General features: G+C 61.7%; 1 protein-coding gene across 2 annotated transcripts in view; it reads left to right on the forward strand.

The window, feature by feature from the left end:
- Positions 1 to 19,314, forward strand: part of AGO2 (argonaute RISC catalytic component 2) — a 91,987-nt gene that overhangs the window by 42,238 nt on the left and 30,435 nt on the right. The window contains exons 1-3 of one of the 2 annotated variants that reach the window (XM_062187948.1): positions 820 to 838; positions 2,329 to 2,521; positions 16,277 to 16,397. In XM_062187948.1, coding sequence (XP_062043932.1) covers position 838; positions 2,329 to 2,521; positions 16,277 to 16,397 — 315 coding nt within the window. In that variant the 5' untranslated portion in view covers positions 820 to 837. Of the gene's footprint in view, positions 1 to 819; positions 839 to 2,328; positions 2,522 to 16,276; positions 16,398 to 19,314 lie in introns of those variants that run through there. The other variant, XM_062187946.1, reaches the window with a different exon arrangement.

Below are 19,314 nucleotides of genomic sequence, written 5' to 3' on the forward strand. Positions count from 1 at the left end.
AGCCGCACAGCTGTGGGGCAGGCACACATCCTGACCACGACCCTGGACTGGGTTGCAGCCAGCTGGGGCCTGGCGCACCCTGGAGATGCGACTGATCCTAAGCTCAGCCCAGCTTTGAGGCCCCTCAGAAGGGAACGTCCTGACCCTGAGGCAGTGCGGCTCCGGTCCCTGCTCGGCCCACGCTGCAGGGCCACGCTGTGTTCTGGCTTCCGGCTTGTGTCCTGCGGGAACAGGAGGCCTGGACGGCACCTGTTCTGAGCCTGGGCTACACTGGAGCGAGAGCAGTGCGGGTGTCCCCTGCCCAGGGATCGCGCTTCCAGGGAGGCTCCTAGGGGGCCTTGGGGCAGGGACTCTGCCCCTCTGCTGTGGCCGGCGTGGCCCGTGAAGGACAGCCTCTTCCCCACGAGGTTTCTGTGGTCTGTCCCCGCCTTCCGAGGTCTTGCCGGGTGTGTGGGAAGCACCTGAGGACGGGGGCCTGGGTGCTGGTTGCTGCGCTCCGTTGGGCCTGCTCGGGGCTCCAGGGGAGCAGCAGGCGTGCTGAGCCCTCTGCACGGCCGTGGCCAGGGTCCGCGGTGGGGGCGTGCGCAGCCTCTGAGTGGCCTGCGTGCAGAAGCCGGCCGGGGAGCAGCCTGCTTTTCCGCCTCGGCGTCTGGCATGGAGAGGCACCCACGCTGCGTGCAGGGGCGGGGCGTGCAGCGTCGTCGTCACTCAGCGCAGAGACCCGAGGGTTTCCAGATGGTGCCGCTCGGCGAGATTCATCATCTTGGGAGCACGTGTTCTCACCGGAAACCGGAGCCAAGTGATTCAGGAGCTCTGAGATTTCTGGGTCAGAAATACAGTAAGAACGGTGCTATTTTTAGTAACGGGACTTTGGTGCGTAGCGATTGAAGTCATGGAATGTTTTAGAAAGCAGAAGGTGTTATTTGAGACAAAGGCCTTTGATTGAAAATTAGAAGTTCCATAAAGTCAACGAGTATTTAATTGCTGTTTTCCAAAACGCACAGTTGGAAGTTTGCTAGATGGAGTTAGTGGAAATTTGCGTCGGGATAGAGCTTCGTTCTCTGCCTCGGTCAAGAGCATTTCCCGAGGGAACAGTGGTGAGGGGTGGGCGTCGTGCGCACGGCCGAGCCATGGCCGGGTGCCCACTGGTGCCAGCCAGTGTGCCTGGGGTTAAGCGCCCAGCTGGCCGGGCATTGGAGGGGTGAACCGCTGTCTCCCCCCCCAGGCTGATGAAGGGCAGCTGGCCGGGCATTGGAGGGGTGAAGCGCTCTCCCCCCCACCGCCAGGCTGACGAAGGGGCGCCCCTTGCTGACTTGGAGTCCTTCCCTCTGGCCAGGTCTCGTCCCGTGGCCTGCTCGGCCTCGCAGCCGGTCCACAGCGCTCACTTCCCAGTTGCTCGGGTGGGGGAGGAGCGGGTGTGAGAGCCGGCGCGAGTTTCCAGGCGTGTTCAGTGAATGCCCAGGTCGGGTGTGGCGTGTCCCTGGGCTGTGGCCGAGACAGCTCGCACAGCCGTGGGGGCGCTGCCGCGTGGTCGTCAGCTCCTCCGAGGCGGTCACTGCAGAGGACATGTCCTGGGGTCTTGGGGAGCTTCCCTGGTGTCTGAGCTCCTGAGCGTCCTCAGCCGTGTGTGCGTGCTGGGCTGATTCTGGGACTCTGGGCACGGGGCACCCAGGTCCTGGGGAGACAGGAAGGCAGACATGATGATGGTGCAGCCTGGCACAGTGGAGGCAGGACTTGAGGGCAGTGGAGACCCTGCTGGCCGGAGCTGGCTCTGGGCCACGCTGGGCCTAGGGAGAGGCCAGCCCGTGGGGTCGGGGGTGGTCCCAGAGGTCTCACCTTAAGACTGAGACCAGGTTGTGAAGTGCCCTGGTGTCTGGGGAGCCATAGGGCCGGAGCAGGCGTGATCAGACGCCGGCCTGCAGGCTGGAGAGTGTGCACAGCAGTGCCACCGTGAGGCCCTGTGGGGGCCCACGCAGGGTAGGAGGGGCCCCAGCCAGGGCCGGAGAGGGTGGCGGGACATGAGGAGGATGCTGCACAGGGCAGACCGCAGGGGCACGAGCCTGGGCCAAGGCGTGGACCTGCCTGGGGAGCCCCCGAGGAGTGGGGCAGGCCAGCAGAGAGCATCCTCTATGGGATCTGGGCAGAGCAAGGGGAGGACCCAGGAGGGAACGGCGTGGTGCAGTGCCACGTGCACCCAGTGGTCAGAGGGCTTGCCTGCAGTGAGTGGATCCGTACAGCACCCAGGGGAAGGATGGGGGAGGGGCTCATGGGCTCGCGTGCCGAGGGCCGCTGCTGCCGCTCTAACGGGCGGTCTCTGCTGTTTTCCAGTGCTCGCGCCTCCTGCGCCGCCACCGCCCGTCCAAGGATATGCCTTCAAGCCTCCGCCCAGGCCCGACTTTGGGACCTCTGGGAGAACAATCAAGTTACAGGCCAATTTCTTCGAGATGGACATCCCCAAAATCGACATCTATCACTATGAATTGGACATCAAGCCCGAGAAGTGCCCCAGGAGAGTGAACAGGTGCGGTTCCCTCCCGTGCCGCGTGCCCGTGGTCCTGGCCGCCAGGCACAGGCGCCACGCCACCCGCCCTCCCCCCAGCACAGCCTCCTCACTGCCCGGGGCATCTGTGCTTTTGCTTTTTGGAGACTTCATGTCGAGATCGCTTTTCAGTGCGGTGGGAACCCACACGCGTGGGTACCTCCCCGAGTCCAGAGCGCAGCAGGCATGTGGCCATCAGCCTGGACGTTGCCTCGTGCCTGCTCAGCTGGTCTCCCAGGCTGCAGGGAGCAGGTGGCAGCCCGTGCCGTGGCATCTCTGTGGCCTGGCTTCCCTGACTCAGCGTGTCTTCCCAGCCTGCAGAGAGCAGGTGGCAGCCTGTGCCGTGGCATCTCTGTGGCCTGGCTTCCCTGACTCCGCGTGTCCCCCCAGCCTGCAAGGAGCGGGTGGCAGCCTGTGCCGTGGTGTCCCCGTGGCCTGGCTTCCCTGACTCAGCGTGTCCCCCCAGCCTGCAGGGAGCAGGTGGCAGCCTGTGCCGTGGTGTCCCCGTGGCCTCTTCTCTGACTCAGCGTGTCCCCCCAGCCTGCAGGGAGCAGGTGGCAGCCTGTGCCGTGGTGTCCCCATGGCCTCTTCTCTGACTCAGCGTGTCCCCCCAGCCTGCAGGGAGCAGGTGGCAGCCCGTGCCGTGGCGTCCCCGTGGCCTGGCTTCCCTGACTCAGCGTGTCCCCCCAGCCTGCAGGGAGCAGGTGGCAGCCTGTGCCGTGGTGTCCCCGTGGCCTCTTCTCTGACTCAGCGTGTCCCCCCAGACTACAGGAGCGGGTGGCAGCCTGTGCCGTGGTGTCCCCATGGCCTCTTCTCTGACTCAGCGTGTCCCCCCAGCCTGTAGGGAGTGGGTGGCAGCCTGTGCCGTGGCGTCCCCGTGGCCTCTTCCCTGACTCGGTGCTTCGAGAGGCAGCCATGTCACTGTGGACTTGCAGCCCGCGGCTCGTGGCTGCTGAGTGGCGTCTCCTTGTCTGTCCGCAGTTTCTTTTTCATGCTCCCGTTAGACGTGTGTCCTTGTGCAGAGATGTGTCCTCACTGCCCTCAGGGCGCCTGCGAGTGGCTTTTGCTGCCTTTGAACGCGCACAGTAGTTGTGCAGGGCGGTGCGGTGTGTGGCGGTTCCAACTGCCCCGCCAGAGTTACAGAGAGGCGGGGTAGGGGAGAGAGGGAGAGAAGGGGAGAGGGAGAGGGAGAGGGAGAGCGATCTTCCATGCGCTGGTTCACTCCCCAGATGGCCACAATGGCCGGAGCTGAGCTGATCTGAAGCCAGGAGCCAGGAGCTTCTTCTGGGTCTCCCATGTGGGTGCAGGGGCCCAAGCACTTGGACCATCTTCTGCTGCTTTCCCAGGACACAGCAGAGAGCTGGATCAGAAGTGGAGCAGCCAGGACTCAAACCGGCGCCCATATGGGATGCCGGCACTGCAGGCGGCGGCTTTACCCGCTATGCCACAGTGCTGGCCCCTGATGATGACGTCTTTTGCCTGTGTTTCACTGGGTTATTGGTGTGGGGTTTTGTTTGTTTGCTTTGTTTTTACTGATTTATAGATTATTCTAGTTGCAAGTCTATTTAGGGGAATTTTTTAAACTTGAATATAATTTAAAATATTTTTTCCCAAGAGGAAGATAGAGAGCTCCTATCCCATGGTTCGCTCTCCAAGCACCCCCAACAGCCAGGGCTAGGCCAGTGCCAGAGCCAGGAGCCAGGAGCTCAACCCAGGTCTCCCACAGGGGTGGTGGGGAGCCTGTTGCTGCCCAGGGCTACACTGTAGCTAGCTGGAGGCAGCTAGCTGGAGGAGCCGGAGGCAGGGGCAGAACCCTGGCATCCTGTGTGGGGTGCGGGCATCTTGTGTGGAAAACCTGTCCTGCTCAGAAGCCGCCTCTCTCGATGGTGTCTTGATGAGCAAGCGTTTGCGTTCTCTGGGAGTCCAGGTAGTTAAGTCCGTTAGGGGCGCGCTCCTACCCAGAGGGCATACGGGGCTTCCCTGACTCCAGCAGGGGAGCTGAGGGCGGGGGCGGGACGGGGGACCACCTGCAGTCCGTGCGTGGCTGTGGTGGGAGGTTAGGCTCCTTGGGAACTGCTGGTGTTTCCCCATTGACACAGCCTGGCGCTTTCCAGGAGAACCCGGAGAAAGAAGTGGGTTTACACATGCAGGTCTGTGCGGGTCAGTTCTGTGTTATGTGTGTGCAGGTCTGTTGTACATCACACGCATGGCTCTGTTCTGTGTTACATGTGTGGGTCTATTCTGTGTTAACAGACGTGCTGGTCTGTTATGCACATGTATGTTCTATTACATATGTGTTACACACGTGTGGGTCTATTTCTGAATTTTCTCCTGTCTTCATTCAGGCTGGTAACTCAGAGCTGTGTTGGAGTAAGTGTGACAAACGGCTTTTTTTTTTTTTTTTTAAGATTTATTTTGTTATCTGAAAGAATTACAGAAAGGTAGAGACGGGGAGAGAGGTCTCCATCTGCTGGCCCACTCCCCACATGGCTGCAGTAGTCAGAGCTGAGCCACTCCCGAGCCAGGACTTCTTCCTGGTCTCCCACTCAAGTGCAGGGGCCCACGCACTTGGGCCATCCTCTGCTGCTTTCCCAGGTCATTAGGATCCAGCTCCATTAGCAGAAAAGCCCCTGACCCGACTGGTTCATTCCTTCAATGCTCACAACTGGCTGGGGCTGGACCAAACCAGTCAACCACCAGGAACTCAGTCTAGGTCGCCCACGTGACGGCAGGGACTCAGTTTCTTGAGCCATCACTCTGCCTCTCAGAGTGTGCGTTAGCAGGAAGCTGGATCGGAAGTGGAGCAGCTGGGACTCAAACCAGCGCCCTTATAGGATGCGGGTGCTGAGGCTGGGGCTTTAACTTGCTGCGCCACAGCACTGGCCCCGAATTTGGCTGTTAGGTTCCCTTTGCTTTTGCAAATACATAGAACAACTTGTCAGTGTCTGCCAGAAGCCGCTTGGAGTTTTTAAAATTGTGATTGCTTTGAATCTGAGGTGTGTGTGCTCTTTGATGCTGTTGTAAGTAATTATTTCAGATGGCCCTTTTTTTTTTTTTTTTTTTTTTTTTTTTTTTTTTTTTTTTGGACAGGCAGAGTTAGACAGTGAGAGAGAGAGACAGAGAGAGAGGTCTTCCTTTTTCCTTTGGTTCACTCCCCAAGTGGCCGCTACGGCTGGCGCGTTGCGGCCAGCGTGCTGCGCCAATCCGAAGCCAGGAGCCAGGTGCTTCTCCTGGTCTCCCATGGGGTGCAGGACCCAAGCACTTGGGCCATCCTCCACTGCACTCCCGGGCCACAGCAGAGAGCTGGACTGGAAGAGGAGCAACTGGGACAGAATCCAGTGCCCCAACCGAGACTAGAACCCGGGGTGCCAGCGCCACAGACGGAGGATTAGCCTAGTGAGCCGCGGTGCCGGCCATCAGATGGCATTTTCAAGGAGGGGTGGAAAGACTGGCCATGTGTGTGGCGTTCCTTTATAAAAAGTAGTGAAGATTTTCCTAGCTATTCGTGATGTCGCAAAATGCCGAGTTTATTAAAATCTGTGTGTTATCCACTTTGAGCAGATTTTATGGTTAGGTGAGATCTCAAAGATGGTAGGACTTTTTGTTGCTGGAACTAGGTATTTGTCCACTTCTGATGCATTTTGTTCATTTGCCTGTCTTCACGCAGTGGGTTAGAAATGCGTGCGATGTTGGATCCGGAAGAGGGAGTGGTCACGCCTGCCTCGGCCATGGGGTTCCTGCCTTGGTTCCTCCCTTGGCTGACCACCTGCAGAGGGCACCCCTGCATCCACACGGCTGACCACCCGCAGAGGGCACCCCTGCATCCACACGGGACCCTGATTTGGATGCAAAGCCAGCCTTGCACTTCTGCTGGTGAAGGGGGTGGTGGAGGGCGTGTGCTGGCCTCCCGGGGTCTGGGCCCTGGGAGAGAGTGGGATGTGAGGCTGGTGTCACTTCTTCCTTGAGCGCCTGACTGACGTTGTCATAGAAACCATCTGGGCCGGGAGTTCCTGGGCGGGGCTTGCTGTGGCGGCAGGCCGCCAGGGCCCCTGTGTTTCTGCTGGCATCAGTGTTGGCACCGTGAGCGTCCCAGGCCCCTGCGCAGGGCCCCGGGCCTGCATTCGGCTGGGCTTGCTGGTGGGTGGTCTGCACGCCTGCTGGGCTTGTGGGAAGCCTGGCTCTGGCCTTGTGAGCTTCCACCTGGCTGTGTCTTGGTTGGGCTTCCCGGGAGTTTGATTTATTGGCCTTTCCCAGCACTGACTTTTGACTTTGTTGGTTTTTCTGCTCTGATCCTTTAGTGTTTTCTTCATTTTACTCACTTTTGGGTCATCAGTTTAAACCTGTCCCCTTTGTGGTAGCCAAGGGGCCGGCGCTGGGGCGCAGCAGATTGGGCCTCCGCCTGCCCCGCCGGCATCCCACGTGGGTCCTGGTTCGAGTCCTGGCTGCTCCGTTTCCAACCCAGCTCCCTGCTAATACGCCTGGGAAAGTGGTGGAAGATGGCCCAAATGCTTGGGCCCCTGCTTCAGCCTGGCCCAGCCCTGGCTGTCGTGGCCATTCGGGGAGTGAACCAGCAGATAGAATCTCTCTCTCTCTCTTGTCTCTGTCTCCCCCTCTCTCTCTGTAACTCTGCCTTTCAATAAAAATTGAAAAACTAAAGGCAAAACCATAGCCATGTGTTTTGTTTTCTGCGTGTCAGTTTTCATTTAGTTCAAAGTGTCTTCTGCCTGTGATTCAGGCCCCGCGGGCTTTCACAGGGGAGCTGTGAAGTGTGTACGCTCTGAGTGAGTGCTGCCGCTGACCTCGGAGCTGGCTCCCGCGTGAGCACGGTGCGTGCTCCGTAGACTTCAGTCCGGCCGTGCGGTCGAGCCTATGTCTCGTGCCGAGCAGTTCCCAGGCGCGAGGGAAGCGTGCGTGCTGGCTGCTGCTGCGTGGGGCTCCGTTCACGCTGGGGGTGTGGGCTGAGGAGGCTGCTCCAGCCCGCAGCTCCTGAGACACCTCCTGTCCAAGTGCACAAGGACGTGTGTGCCCCTTCGCGCACCCTGAGCTCTGGTGGACACGTGCGCACCTGTGATTGTGGGCAGCGCTGGTGCGCTGCTGATGCCTTGAAGAAACGCCCTTCTTTATCACCGAATGGTGGAGATGGGTCTTGTGTGGATATTCACAAACCCGGAGCATTCTTACATGGTTGTCTGTTGTGTCTCCACTCCTACACTCTGTGTGTGCAGGGCCCACCCCGCGGACAGCACAGTCACTGGTTGTCTGTTGTGTCTCCACTCCTACACCCTGAGTGTGTGTGTGCAGGGCCCACCCCGCGGACAGCACAGTCACTGTTGTCTGTTGTGTCTCCACTCCTACACTCTGTGTGTGCAGGGCCCACCCCGCGGACAGCACAGTCACTGGTTGTCTGTTGTGTCTCCACTCCTACACCCTGAGTGTGTGTGTGCAGGGCCCACCCCGCGGACAGCACAGTCACTGTTGTCTGTTGTGTCTCCACTCCTACACTCTGAGTGTGTGTGTGCAGGGCCCACCCCGCGGACAGCACAGTCACTGGTTGTCTGTTGTGTCTCCACTCCTACACCCTGAGTGTGTGTGTGCAGGGCCCACCCCGCGGACAGCACAGTCACTGTTGTCTGTTGTGTCTCCACTCCTACACTCTGTGTGTGCAGGGCTCACCCCGCGGACAGCACAGTCACTGGTTGTCTGTTGTGTCTCCACTCCTACACTCTGAGTGTGTGTGTGCAGGGCCCACCCCGCGGACAGCACAGTCACTGTTGTCTGTTGTGTCTCCACTCCTACACTCTGTGTGTGCAGGGCCCACCCCGCGGACAGCACAGTCACGTTGTCTGTTGTGTCTCCACTCCTACACCCTGAGTGTGTGTGTGCAGGGCCCACCCCGCGGACAGCACAGTCACTGTTGTCTGTTGTGTCTCCACTCCTACACTCTGAGTGTGTGTGTGCAGGGCCCACCCCGCGGACAGCACAGTCACTGGTTGTCTGTTGTGTCTCCACTCCTACACCCTGAGTGTGTGTGTGCAGGGCCCACCCCGCGGACAGCACAGTCACTGTTGTCTGTTGTGTCTCCACTCCTACACTCTGTGTGTGCAGGGCTCACCCCGCGGACAGCACAGTCACTGGTTGTCTGTTGTGTCTCCACTCCTACACCCTGAGTGTGTGTGTGCAGGGCCCACCCCGCGGACAGCACAGTCACTGTTGTCTGTTGTGTCTCCACTCCTACACTCTGTGTGTGCAGGGCCCACCCCGCGGACAGCACAGTCACTGGTTGTCTGTTGTGTCTCCACTCCTACACCCTGAGTGTGTGTGTGCAGGGCCCACCCCGCGGACAGCACAGTCACTGTTGTCTGTTGTGTCTCCACTCCTACACTCTGTGTGTGCAGGGCCCACCCCGCGGGCAGCAGTCACACTTTTTCGATCCTCTCACTTGCTGCCAGTGCTCGCTCCACCCTGCCCTCTTGCTGCTTGTTTCCTGTTTTGTGTCTACCTTTAATTTCTGTTTCCCTTCCCCTTTCGAAGTCATTTGATGCTTTTAGTGTTCTGCTTATTCCCCCTACTGGCTTTTTTAAAACATTTATGTACTTATTTTTGAAAGTCACACTTGCAGAGAGAGGGAGGTCTTCCATCTGCTGGTTCACTCCCCAAATAGCTACAACAGCCAGGGCTGGCCCAGACCAGAGCCAGGACCCAGGAGCTCCCGGGTCTCCCACACGTGTGCAGGGGCCCAAGCACTTGGGACATCCTCCACTGCCTTTCCAGGCATAATAGCAGGGGAGCAAGCTGGATCGGAAGTGGAGCAGCCAGCGCTCCAACCAGTGCCCACATGGGATGCCGGCGCCTCGCTGTGTTGGCTTTTAACTTTAACTCTGTTTTACTTTGTTTTGATAGTCTTAACAGGTTTTGCTATGTTTCTTAGAATTAATACTGTCGCTTTATACATGAGATAAGAATTGTGTGGCATGATTCTGTGTGCGTCCCTCATTTTAACCTTGTCTTGTGCTTTTTATTTCTTCCATTGACCAGTATTTCCGTCTGGCAACAGTGCCTCACCCTGGAGGATGTCCGTTAGCCGGCGAGCTGCACAAGTCGGCCAAAATCAATTCCTCCAGCATTTAAAAGTAATAGGCAGATGTGTGCATTTCATCATCATTTTTAAAGTTTTTTTTGCTGGATATAGAATTCTGAATTGACAGTTTCGGTCCCCAGCTTTTTTTAATTATTTATTTGAGAGGGAAAGACAGAGAAAAGGCTTCCATCGTGGTTCACGCTCCAAATGGCCACAAATGCTGGAGCTGCCCTGATCCGAAGCCAGGAGCTTCTTCCGGGTCTCCCACTGCTTTCCCAGGCCATTAGCAGGGAGCTGGATCGGAAGTGGAACAGCCGGGTCTCGAACCGGCGTCTGTATGGAATGCCAGCACTGCAGGCAGAAGCTTTGTCCGCTACGCCACAGCACCAGCCCCGGCCCCAGCTTCTTACATCGTCTGCTGACTCCATGCTTCTGGTGCAGCGTCAGTTACTTGCCCTGTGTGCAGTCTGTCTCGTCCCTGAGTTTTACCTTTGCTCCCCGCCCCAGCGTTTGATTGTGCCGCGCCTCGGTGTAGTTCTCTTTGCTTCCTGCCTGGGATTGCTTGAGCTGGGGTCTCGGGTTCGCGTGTCACTGCCTTTTGTGAGCTCCGGCCAGCGTTGGGAGAGTGGGCATCTCCTTCTCCGTGCCCTGGCCATCACGTGCGTGTTGGATCGCTGTCTTCAAGATTACGGACTTGCTTTTGTGAACTGATAGATAATTTTTTGAGTGTGTTTATTTGAGAAAGATTGACAGAGCGCCTGCTGTCTGCTGGTTCATTCTAATGCCCTCAACAGCCAGAACTGGAGCCAGGCTGGGAGCTGGGATTCGGTGCCGGTCTCCTGGGTGGGTGCCGGGGCTGTGCTGGGTCCCCGTCACTGCTGGTCTCCTGGGTGGGTGCCGGGGCTGTGCTGGGTCCCCGTCACTGCCGGTCTCCTGGGTGGGTGCCGGGGCTGTGCTGGGTCTCCTGGGTGGGTGCCGGGGCTGTGCTGGGTCCCCGTCACTGCCGGTCTCCTGGGTGGGTGCCGGGGCTGTGCTGGGTCCCCGTCACTGCCGGTCTCCTGGGTGGGTGCCGGGGCTGTGCTGGGTCCCCGTCACTGCCCGGTCTCCTGGGTGGGTGCCGGGGCTGTGCTGGGTCCCCGTCACTGCCCCACCCCTGCCTCCAGGGTCTGCATTTGCAGGCAGCTGGCGGTAAAGCCGGAGCTCAGGTGCAGGACGCAGGGTCTTAACGGGCATCTTAAATTCCTTGTTGGCTTACTTTTGCTTGTTTAGAAGGCAGAGAGAAAGAGACAGAGGGGGATCTCCATCTCCTGGTTCCCTCCCCAGATGCCCACGGCTGCTGAGGCTGGGCCAGGCTGAAGCCAGGGCTCTGAAACTCCATGTGGGTCTCCGTGCGGGTGGCCTGCTGCCTCCACGGTGCCCGTGAACAGAAAGCTGGACTCGGGAGTCAGGCTCGGAAGCGGGGCTCCGGCTGGAGTGCTGCCCCCCCCCCCCCCCCCCCCCGCCCTGTGAGCTTTTTGTTGGATTGTTGGTTTGGTTCTCTGGCGCAGGTGCCGCTCCCCTCGCTCCCCGCTCTCCCCGCTCCCCTCGGTTCCGCATTTACTGCAGGGAGTTTTTGGTGTTCCAGTCTCAGCACCCCTGCTGTGGTGGCCTGGGCTCATCTCTGGGTCTGCTCCCGGGCCAGCTTTACCTCTGGCCACGTCAGCTTGTCCGGCTCAGTCGTGGTCCTCGGGGCCGACTCTCGGCAGCCGGTGGAGATGCTGTCTTTTCGAGTGACCTGTCCTGAGTGCCTGCTTCCCAGCCCTGGACTCCACGGCCACGACGTCTGCTGTGGGTCGCCTTTATTATTTTAATGTTGGTATCTCAAAGATCCTAGCCGGCTGTTCAGAGCATCAGCTCGAATAAAACAGGCGACGTGCTAAGTTTCATCATTTATTTGGTGAGAGAAACGCCCAGGAAAGTGGACTTTATTTAAGGGGGAAAGGAGTGTGGAAGGGTCAGCTGGGTCCATAGCAGGCAGAGAGCAGGCCGGGAGCCACGTGGGAGAAATCCACAGGCCAGAACCGCGTGGGGCAAAGCCTGCGGTTAGGAGAGGACAGGAAAGCAGAGGAGCCTCCGGTGCTCCACACCTTTCATCCCCTTCCAGAAGGGGCGTGGTTACGTACAGGTAAGACCACAAAGGGGGCAGGGCGCAGGCGCGGTCTCCCAGCTCGGGAGTCTGCTGGTTTCTTCCCCGTCGGCCTGCCTGTCTCTCCTCCACGGTCGGCCTGCCTGTCTCCCCTCCACGGTCAGGGCCCCCAGCTGCAGGCTCCCTAGCGCCAAAAGCAGCTGTCTGTGCGTTTCTCTTGTTCAGGGCGGGAGGGTGAAGCCGATGCCGGTGGCTTTGTGGTGGCCAGAGACAAGTCTCAGCTGCAGCCGATGCCGGTGGCTTTGTGGTGGCCAGAGACGAGTCTCAGCTGCAGCCATGCTCAGATGGTGACCTGGGCTGCTCCCTCCTGCGCAGACTTCTGCAGGGCGGTGTCCGGAGCTCGGCCCCGGCCTGCGGTGTGCAGAGGCTCAGCGAGGGCCGCGCTGTCCGAGGAGGGTGCTGCGGCCTTCCTGGGGCTTGGACTGCGTCGGATGCCCCATGGCACCCCGGGGATGTGCGTGGTGATTTGGTTTTGAGTGTGCGGGGGTTAGAAATGTGTGTCTGTGTGACCTGGGGCCTGCTCCCAGGCCCGCAGTGCTGCTGTGGAAAGCAGGCGGGTCGCCTGGCTTTTGATTGGCGGTGCTGATGGACATGTGCCATTCCTGGCCGCACTGCACCACACCTGTTGCGGTTAGGCCCTGCGGCCAGCAGTGGCCTCAGGTCACAGAGTGCCTGGAGCTGTTTGTGGCCTAGGTTTGAGCCCAGTTGGGAATTCTGGCTTCATTCAGTGTGTGAACCTTTAGAATTCTTCATTTTGCTGTGAATTCAGATAAGCCTTGGCCAAGGTCCAGGGTAGAGCGATGCTGGGAGTAGGACGTGTGTGCTGGCGGCGGGACCCTCCCTCTCTCCCTCCCTCCCAGCCAGCGTTGGTTCCCCCCCCCCCCCCCCCCCCGCCTGTCTCCCGCCACACTGCCGCCCCTGAAGGTACAGCCCTGGCCCGGGAGGTCTCAGAAGCTGGGCAGCGCCCAGTAAGCCCAGCCCTGAGGCTTTGTGCGAGGCCTTTGTTTCTCAGCTCTGTGCACTGTGCTGAGCACAGGGGCGTCCTCGCTCTGGTTCCCCCAGTCGCTGGCGGAGCGGCCGCTGCGGGGCTGGCATTCCATGGAGGCCAGGGCCTCAGCTCAGAGTGCCAGGCTGCTCGTGCTGCCGCGATGGCTGAGACGGGCTGGGCTGCGGGGAGGAGCCTGGTTGCTCTGCCCGTCCTGGGGGAGTTCTGCTGAGTGGCACCAGGACAGCGCTGTGGGAGTGACCATTCTGCTCCTGGGGCACACGGGGGCCACCCGCAGCCCTCACTCGCAGCTCCGTAACTCGGACCACAAGCCGCCGGTGTGAGCGTAGACGGGCCCAGTCTCTGGAAGGCAGTTTGTCGTCGCGGTAGCCTGCGTCCTGTTACTGCTGTGCGGCCCGTGAGGCTGGAAACAGAGAGGCTTGGAGGCCGAGTCCAGCAGCACAGCACCAGCTCTGACGGGGACCCCGCTTGGTACCTTCAGGCGCCCCCTGGGGAGGGAGGGGCCGGTCTCTGACCTCCCACACAGCCCAGCTCTGTCCAGAGCAGGTAGTGCTCCTTAAGGGCCGCCCTGGTGTGCGAGATGGGCGGCTCGCGCTGAGCACCTGGTGACCTGCCGCTGTCGTGCGGTCTGGCTTCTGTGGGACACGGGACAGCACGGGCCCGCGTGTGCGTGCTTCTCCCGTGGTCACACTGGCTGTGCAGGTGCAGCGCCCCCAAGAGGTCCCTCCAGCCGTCAGCCGGGCAGGGGTGGAGTTGGTGTTTGGTCTGGGAGGACGGTAGAGCTGTGGAGGGCGGGTGTTGGGCTGGGTGCTGATGTGGGTTAGGTGCCTGTGGCCCGCAGCAGAGCGCCTGGCTTCCTCCAGTTCCTCCCCCGGGCAGGAGGTGGCTCGGGTGACTGGGCCCCCACCACGCACGTGGGAGACCTGGATTCAGCTCCCGATCCCCAGGGCTGGTTGGAGGACTGGGGCACGGGTGCGCCGATGGGGGCTCGCAGCAGCGTGCGTGTCTACCTGCGATTTCCTATGGCGGCGTCCTGGAGGGGATGCTGGGGATGCTGCAGCGTGGGAGTGTGTAAGGTCACCCAGCTGTGTGCACTTCGGGCGCACGACCTCGTGTTCCCCGTGTTTTACCAGGATCTAACAGAAAGGCCAGTCTGCGCCCCCGGACGCCCAGGCTGGGCGCTGTGGCTGAGGGTCTGCTCGCACGCCGGGGCGGCCCTCCCTGTGCAGACCCTGTGGCGGCTCCCTGGACACACACATGTCCCTTCTCCCTGCCAACAGCCGAGCGCTGGGCCAGCTGCTGGGGTCGCAGGCGTGAGCGGTGTCTGTCTCCCAGCTCGCTGAGAGCTGTGTCCGGCAGCGCGTGAGTGCTGACGGGCTCGCTGTCCAGCAAGGACAGCCGCGTTGACACGGAGCCCCGTCCAGTGGCGCGGGTTGTAGAGGGCGGCCTTGCTCTCCGCAGGTGCTGCGTGCAGGAGGCGCCGGGCGGCCCTGGCTCCGGCGGCCCGCGCTTCCCGTCTGCAAGCCCGTTTCGGGATGACTTTGCTAAGTTCCCCCGCGTAGAGATAAGCCGTTCTCTGTATTTTATTGGGATTAAAGGGGATTTGCTTCAGAATTGAATATTCCAGACCATAAATACAGCATGTGTGTTCTTTAAAAAATGGGTTTCCAACATCAAAAATCTGTAATTCCAGAAAAGGAGTTGTGAGGGGCCGGCGTGTGGTGTAGACGCCCAGATCCCGAGCTGGGGAGCCTGGGTTGAGTCCCCCTCCACTGTCCCTCCCTGCCCCTGCTCGTGTGCACTCTTGGGAACACCTGGGCCCCTGGCCCCGTGTGGGAGACTGGACTGTGTTCTCGGCTCCTGCCGTCAGCCTGGTGTAGTCGGAGCCGTCGCGGCCTGTGGGACGTGCGCAGTAGCTGTGAGGGGAGCGTGTGCGCCTGCCTTTCTAGTGCGATACAGGCGCCGTGAGAGCGGGGTGCGGCATGGGACTCAGCCCCCGTCCCCCCTCCTGCACGTCTGAGTGCTGGGCCCCTCGTCCCCTGCTCGCTGCTGCTTTACCGATGACCCCGAGGCCTGAGCTGCCCTCCAGTGCCAGCCCGGAGCGGAGGGGCCAGCGGAGGGAGGCGTATTCATTTGAAATCAGACTGACGGAGGAGGGAGATCGTCCATCCGCCGGGTCACTCCTCCGGTGGCCACAACAGCCAGAGCCGGGCCAGGCCGGAGCCAGGTCCTCCGGGTCCCCCTCCGTGGTCTCCTCTGGTGGGTTGGAGCGGGTGCCGGTGTCACAGGGCAGCTGAACCCGCTGCGCCACCATGCCCGCTCGGTTCGTGCTTTGTCCTGAGGGATCTTTGTCCCCAAGCACACGAAGGTTCTCTTCTGCTTTCTTCTGGAAGCTGTCGTCCGCGCACGTTCATTCCTTCAGAACGCTAACCCAGCCTGTCATCGCAGGCGAACTGAACGTTGACGTTCGCTGACTGCCCGTGTGCCGCTGGAGCCGCTTCGTCTGGGTTGTTTGTTTCTGCACCTGTGTTGGTCAGCGAGCTTGGCCATGGTCCCTCTTGCTGGTAAAGGCTGCTGGCCTCCATCTGAGCTGGGGTGTGTGCCCTTGTGCACCGGGCAGGGCCGTTTGAATTTGGGTGGAGTGCTTTATCCCTGGCTATGAGTGGAGGCTCCCAGGAGAGCCGTCCACGCGTGGGAGGGCAGCCGCCCGAGGAGCTGGGGAAACGCAAGGTGAGGTTGCCCCCCGGCTGCTGGGCAGGAAAGGCAGGGGCAGACGCTGGAGCTGCCCTGACCGTGCTGGGGCCGAGGCCTGCGGGCCCTGCAACCAGCAGGGGCAGAGGCAGCGCACCAGCACAGCAGAGCCTGGGTCCTCCCCAAGGGGGTCTGCGTGGGTCTGCCACACTGGCCCTGCTCCTGGCACCCATGTCTCCCCGCTGGCCCCTCCCTGTGCTGGGGCTGGGGGCAGGGGCAGGATTGGGGCTCCCCGCGTCTGCGCCTCACGGACGCCGTGCGTGGGCCCTCTGAGGTGCACGGCCCTGCTCAGCCATGGGAGGCCACGGCTGCGCCAGCTGCACGCAGAGTGTGTTTCAGATGCCTCTCCAGCCGTGGGGAAGGTAGATGGAGCCGGGCCGGGCGTCCACAGCTCTGCTCTGTGCCACAGAGGAGCTGCTCTGTCCAGCAGGTTTCTGTGGCTGCCGGGCCGGAAGGGGCCTGTGCCCCCCGGTGACCCCAGGAACAAGGAAGGCCAAGCCCCTTGGTAGCCTCTGCTTACACGGCAGGTCCTCTGTCCAGTTCCCGAGGCCAGAGTTGGCCTGGGGTCCCTGTGCCCGGGGTGGCCCTTCGGAGTCGGGACGGAGAGCGTCCCAGCCTGCGGCTTTGGAGCAGGCCCCGCGGCACGCCGCTGCGTGCGGGTGGGCGGTGTTTGCGCGGCCTGCGGGCACTGACCTCTCTCCTGACTTCTGGTTGCAGGGAGATAGTCGAACACATGGTGCAGCACTTTAAAGCGCAGATCTTCGGGGACCGGAAGCCGGTGTTCGACGGGAGGAAGAACCTGTACACGGCGATGCCGCTGCCCATCGGGAGGGAGAAGGTACGACGCTTCTCTCCGCGTGCACACGCGTCCTCGTCCCCTCGGAGAGGGCCCCCGCGTGGCTGTGCCCGGAAGCTGCTGTGTTGTGGGTCTTGGTGGTAGGGGGTAGGTACAGAATACACCTGACCCACGTGCACACACCCGAAGTACAGGCCACAAGCCGCCACCAGACAAGAGCCTGGACCGGGGTGGGGCTCCTGTCTGCGGCAGCCGGTGACACATCTGAGAACCGGTGGCGGATAATCAGTCCCCGGAGTCATGGTTTTATTAAAGTGTCGCCTCTCCTTTTATCTTCATCCTCATCGTAGCTTTATTTAAACAGTAATAACATTTCCACCTAGAAGCTGTCACTTCTTGGCACTGTTTGGGCCATGCCACTGCTGCTGCTGCCAGGAGGGGATGGGTGTTGCCGGGACACAGAAGAGCAGAGACCGGCTCAGCCCGCCCGGCCACAAACCCGCCCCGGGCCGCCAGCCGCCAGCCGTACTGCCCTCTGCCCAGAGGCCCTGCCCCGCTGCTGGCCTGCTTGGGGGGAGGGGAGGGGCCGCTGTAGGAGGAGTGAGCTGACCCTCCCAGGGACAGCCGGGACCCCCGCCCTGCCCCCGCGCCTGCCTGCGGATGAGCAGCCTGTGAATTTGAAGTGCTCCGACCTCACAGCCTTGCCGCAGTTGGCACACTTGTTTGTGTTCAAAGTTGAATCGAGGGCAAAGCGCAGGCAGGCTGCGCCCAGCTTGTGTTACCCCTGTCACGCGGGAGCCTTCCTGGGGGTGCGGGTCGGAGGGCGACCGCCGGACCCCGGGTGATGGCGCGTGGGGACCGGATCCTCGCTCTGCTTGCCTTCCCGCGGGGGCGCTGCACAGACAGGCCGGGAAGCGGCCCTGCGGCGGGAGCTTGCATTCCTCACCAGCTGCCACACCGGTCCCCGGAGCGCTCTTGGAGCCGGGGCTCCTGGCGCTGGGTTCCGCTGTCAGGGGTCCGGTGACTGATGTCCCCGCTCTGTGGTCGCAGCCTGCGCCCGGAGCACAGCTGGGGGCGCCCGCCCCAGTGCCCAGTGGGTGCTCCGTGCCCTTCAGCTGAACCCCGGCAGCCACGGCCCCCACGGTGGTGTCGAGTCGCCCCTTCCACACCAGCCTTCCCTCGCCTTTCTGTTTATAAGAAGATTGGTGTGTCTGCTCACGTGACAGGGACGGGGAGCGGGCGCGGGGAGGGAGCTCTTCTGTCTGCGGCTTCACTCTGCCATGCCTGCCACAGGACACAGCCAGGGCCTCCCTGCGGGTCTCCCCGTGGGTGGCCGGGCCCGAGCGCTGGTGCCGGCAGCAGTAGCTGGGAGCTGGACCGGAAGCAGAGTCGGCAGGACTGAGTGGCGCTGCGGTGTGAGCTGCTGACTCCACGAGCGGCGGATTAACCCCTGCACAACACCTGCCCCCCTCGTTTTGTTATTTTTAGCTATTTGAGAGGCAGAGAGAATTCTCATCTACTGGTTCACTCCCCAGGCGTCTGCAACAGCCAGGACTGGGCCAGACCAGAGCCAGGCGCGCAGAAGGAGCCCGGGTCTCGCGTGTGGGTGGCAGGGACCTGAGGACTTGCCGTCGCCCGCCGTGTCCCTACCTGCCCTCTGCTCTGTGACGCTTCCCCTGCTGTCCTCAGCGGGCTCCCCTCCACCCACAGGCCCCTCCCACTGCAGGACCAGCCCCTGCCTGGGGAGAGAGACGGGGCCCAGGAAGCCACAGAAGTTGCTCAGAACACGGGGCTTCATTCCTGGGGCCCTTTCCTCAGCGGCTTGATAGGCTTGTGTGCTCTGCTGCCCCGGCTCTGGCTGCAGCCAGAGGGACAGCCTCTCGCTAGCAGCCAGGAGGCGCACGGCTCAGATCCCGAACAGACCCTGCCTCGAAGCAGTGCCGTGTCGTGCCGTGCTCCTGTGTCCAGCCCCGTGCCTGCTGGCATGGCCTGGAAGGTACCCGGTAGCATGGGCAGTCAGGGACTGGGCACTGCTGCTCCGGGAGCAGGGGCGGGGGCTCTGCTGGAGGCTGAGGGTCCCCCCGGGGATGCTGCAGTGGGTGTCGGTCCTGGTGCCTCACCCCGAGCGGGAGGGGCTCTGTGTCTGTGGGCACGCCAGGCAGACCGGGGCTCTCCCTCTAATGGGGGCAGCAGTACGCTTGCCCAGGAAGGCCTGTGGACGTCAGCTCTCTGGGTGCACATAAACCGGATGCCTCCCGACTCCCGCCCTGGAGAGGGCCTGTGGCAGGGAGGCCTGCGGCTGTCACTCTGGCTGGCTGGCAGGTGCGGCAAGGGTGGCCCGGGAGAATCCCCAACCACGCGCTGCACTCCTCCGCAGCGGCCACGTTCCGGGCACGGAAACCCTTGCAGTCGCGGCGACGTCTCTTGCCCCGTTTGTGTTCCTAGAAACGCTACTCCCCTGGCTTTCTCCCGAACGGGCCTTCCTGTGCCGCGCCTCACCCTGGGGATTCCTGACAGGTGTCTGCGCCGCCCGCACCTGCGTGCCGTGTGCTGGTGGTCCTGCTGTGCACTCAGCGCGGCAGTCGTGGTGTCACCGCGTCCCGCAGCGGCTTGTTTACTTGAAGGGCAGAGCGACAGAGGGAGAGAGCTTGTCCACTGGTTCACTCCCCAAAAGGCTGCAACGGCTGGGCCTGCACCAGGCCAGAGCCAGGAGCCAGGAGCTTCCTCTGGGGCTCCCATGTGGCTGCAGGGCCCACGCACTCGGACCATCCTCCACTGCTTTCCCAGGCCACCAGCAGCGAGCTGAATCCAAAGTGGAGCAGCCGGGACTCACTCTGGTGCCCATATTGGGTACCGGCATCCCAGGCAGGGGCTTTACCTGCTTCGCCACAGCGCCGGTCCCTCGCAGAGACCTTCCTAAGGAGCACCTGGAAGTGTGCGATGGGCACCAGCTCTCGAG

The sequence above is a fragment of the Lepus europaeus genome, chromosome 4, assembly GCF_033115175.1.
Source record: "Lepus europaeus isolate LE1 chromosome 4, mLepTim1.pri, whole genome shotgun sequence".
In the NCBI taxonomy this organism is placed as follows: Eukaryota; Metazoa; Chordata; class Mammalia; order Lagomorpha; family Leporidae; genus Lepus; species Lepus europaeus.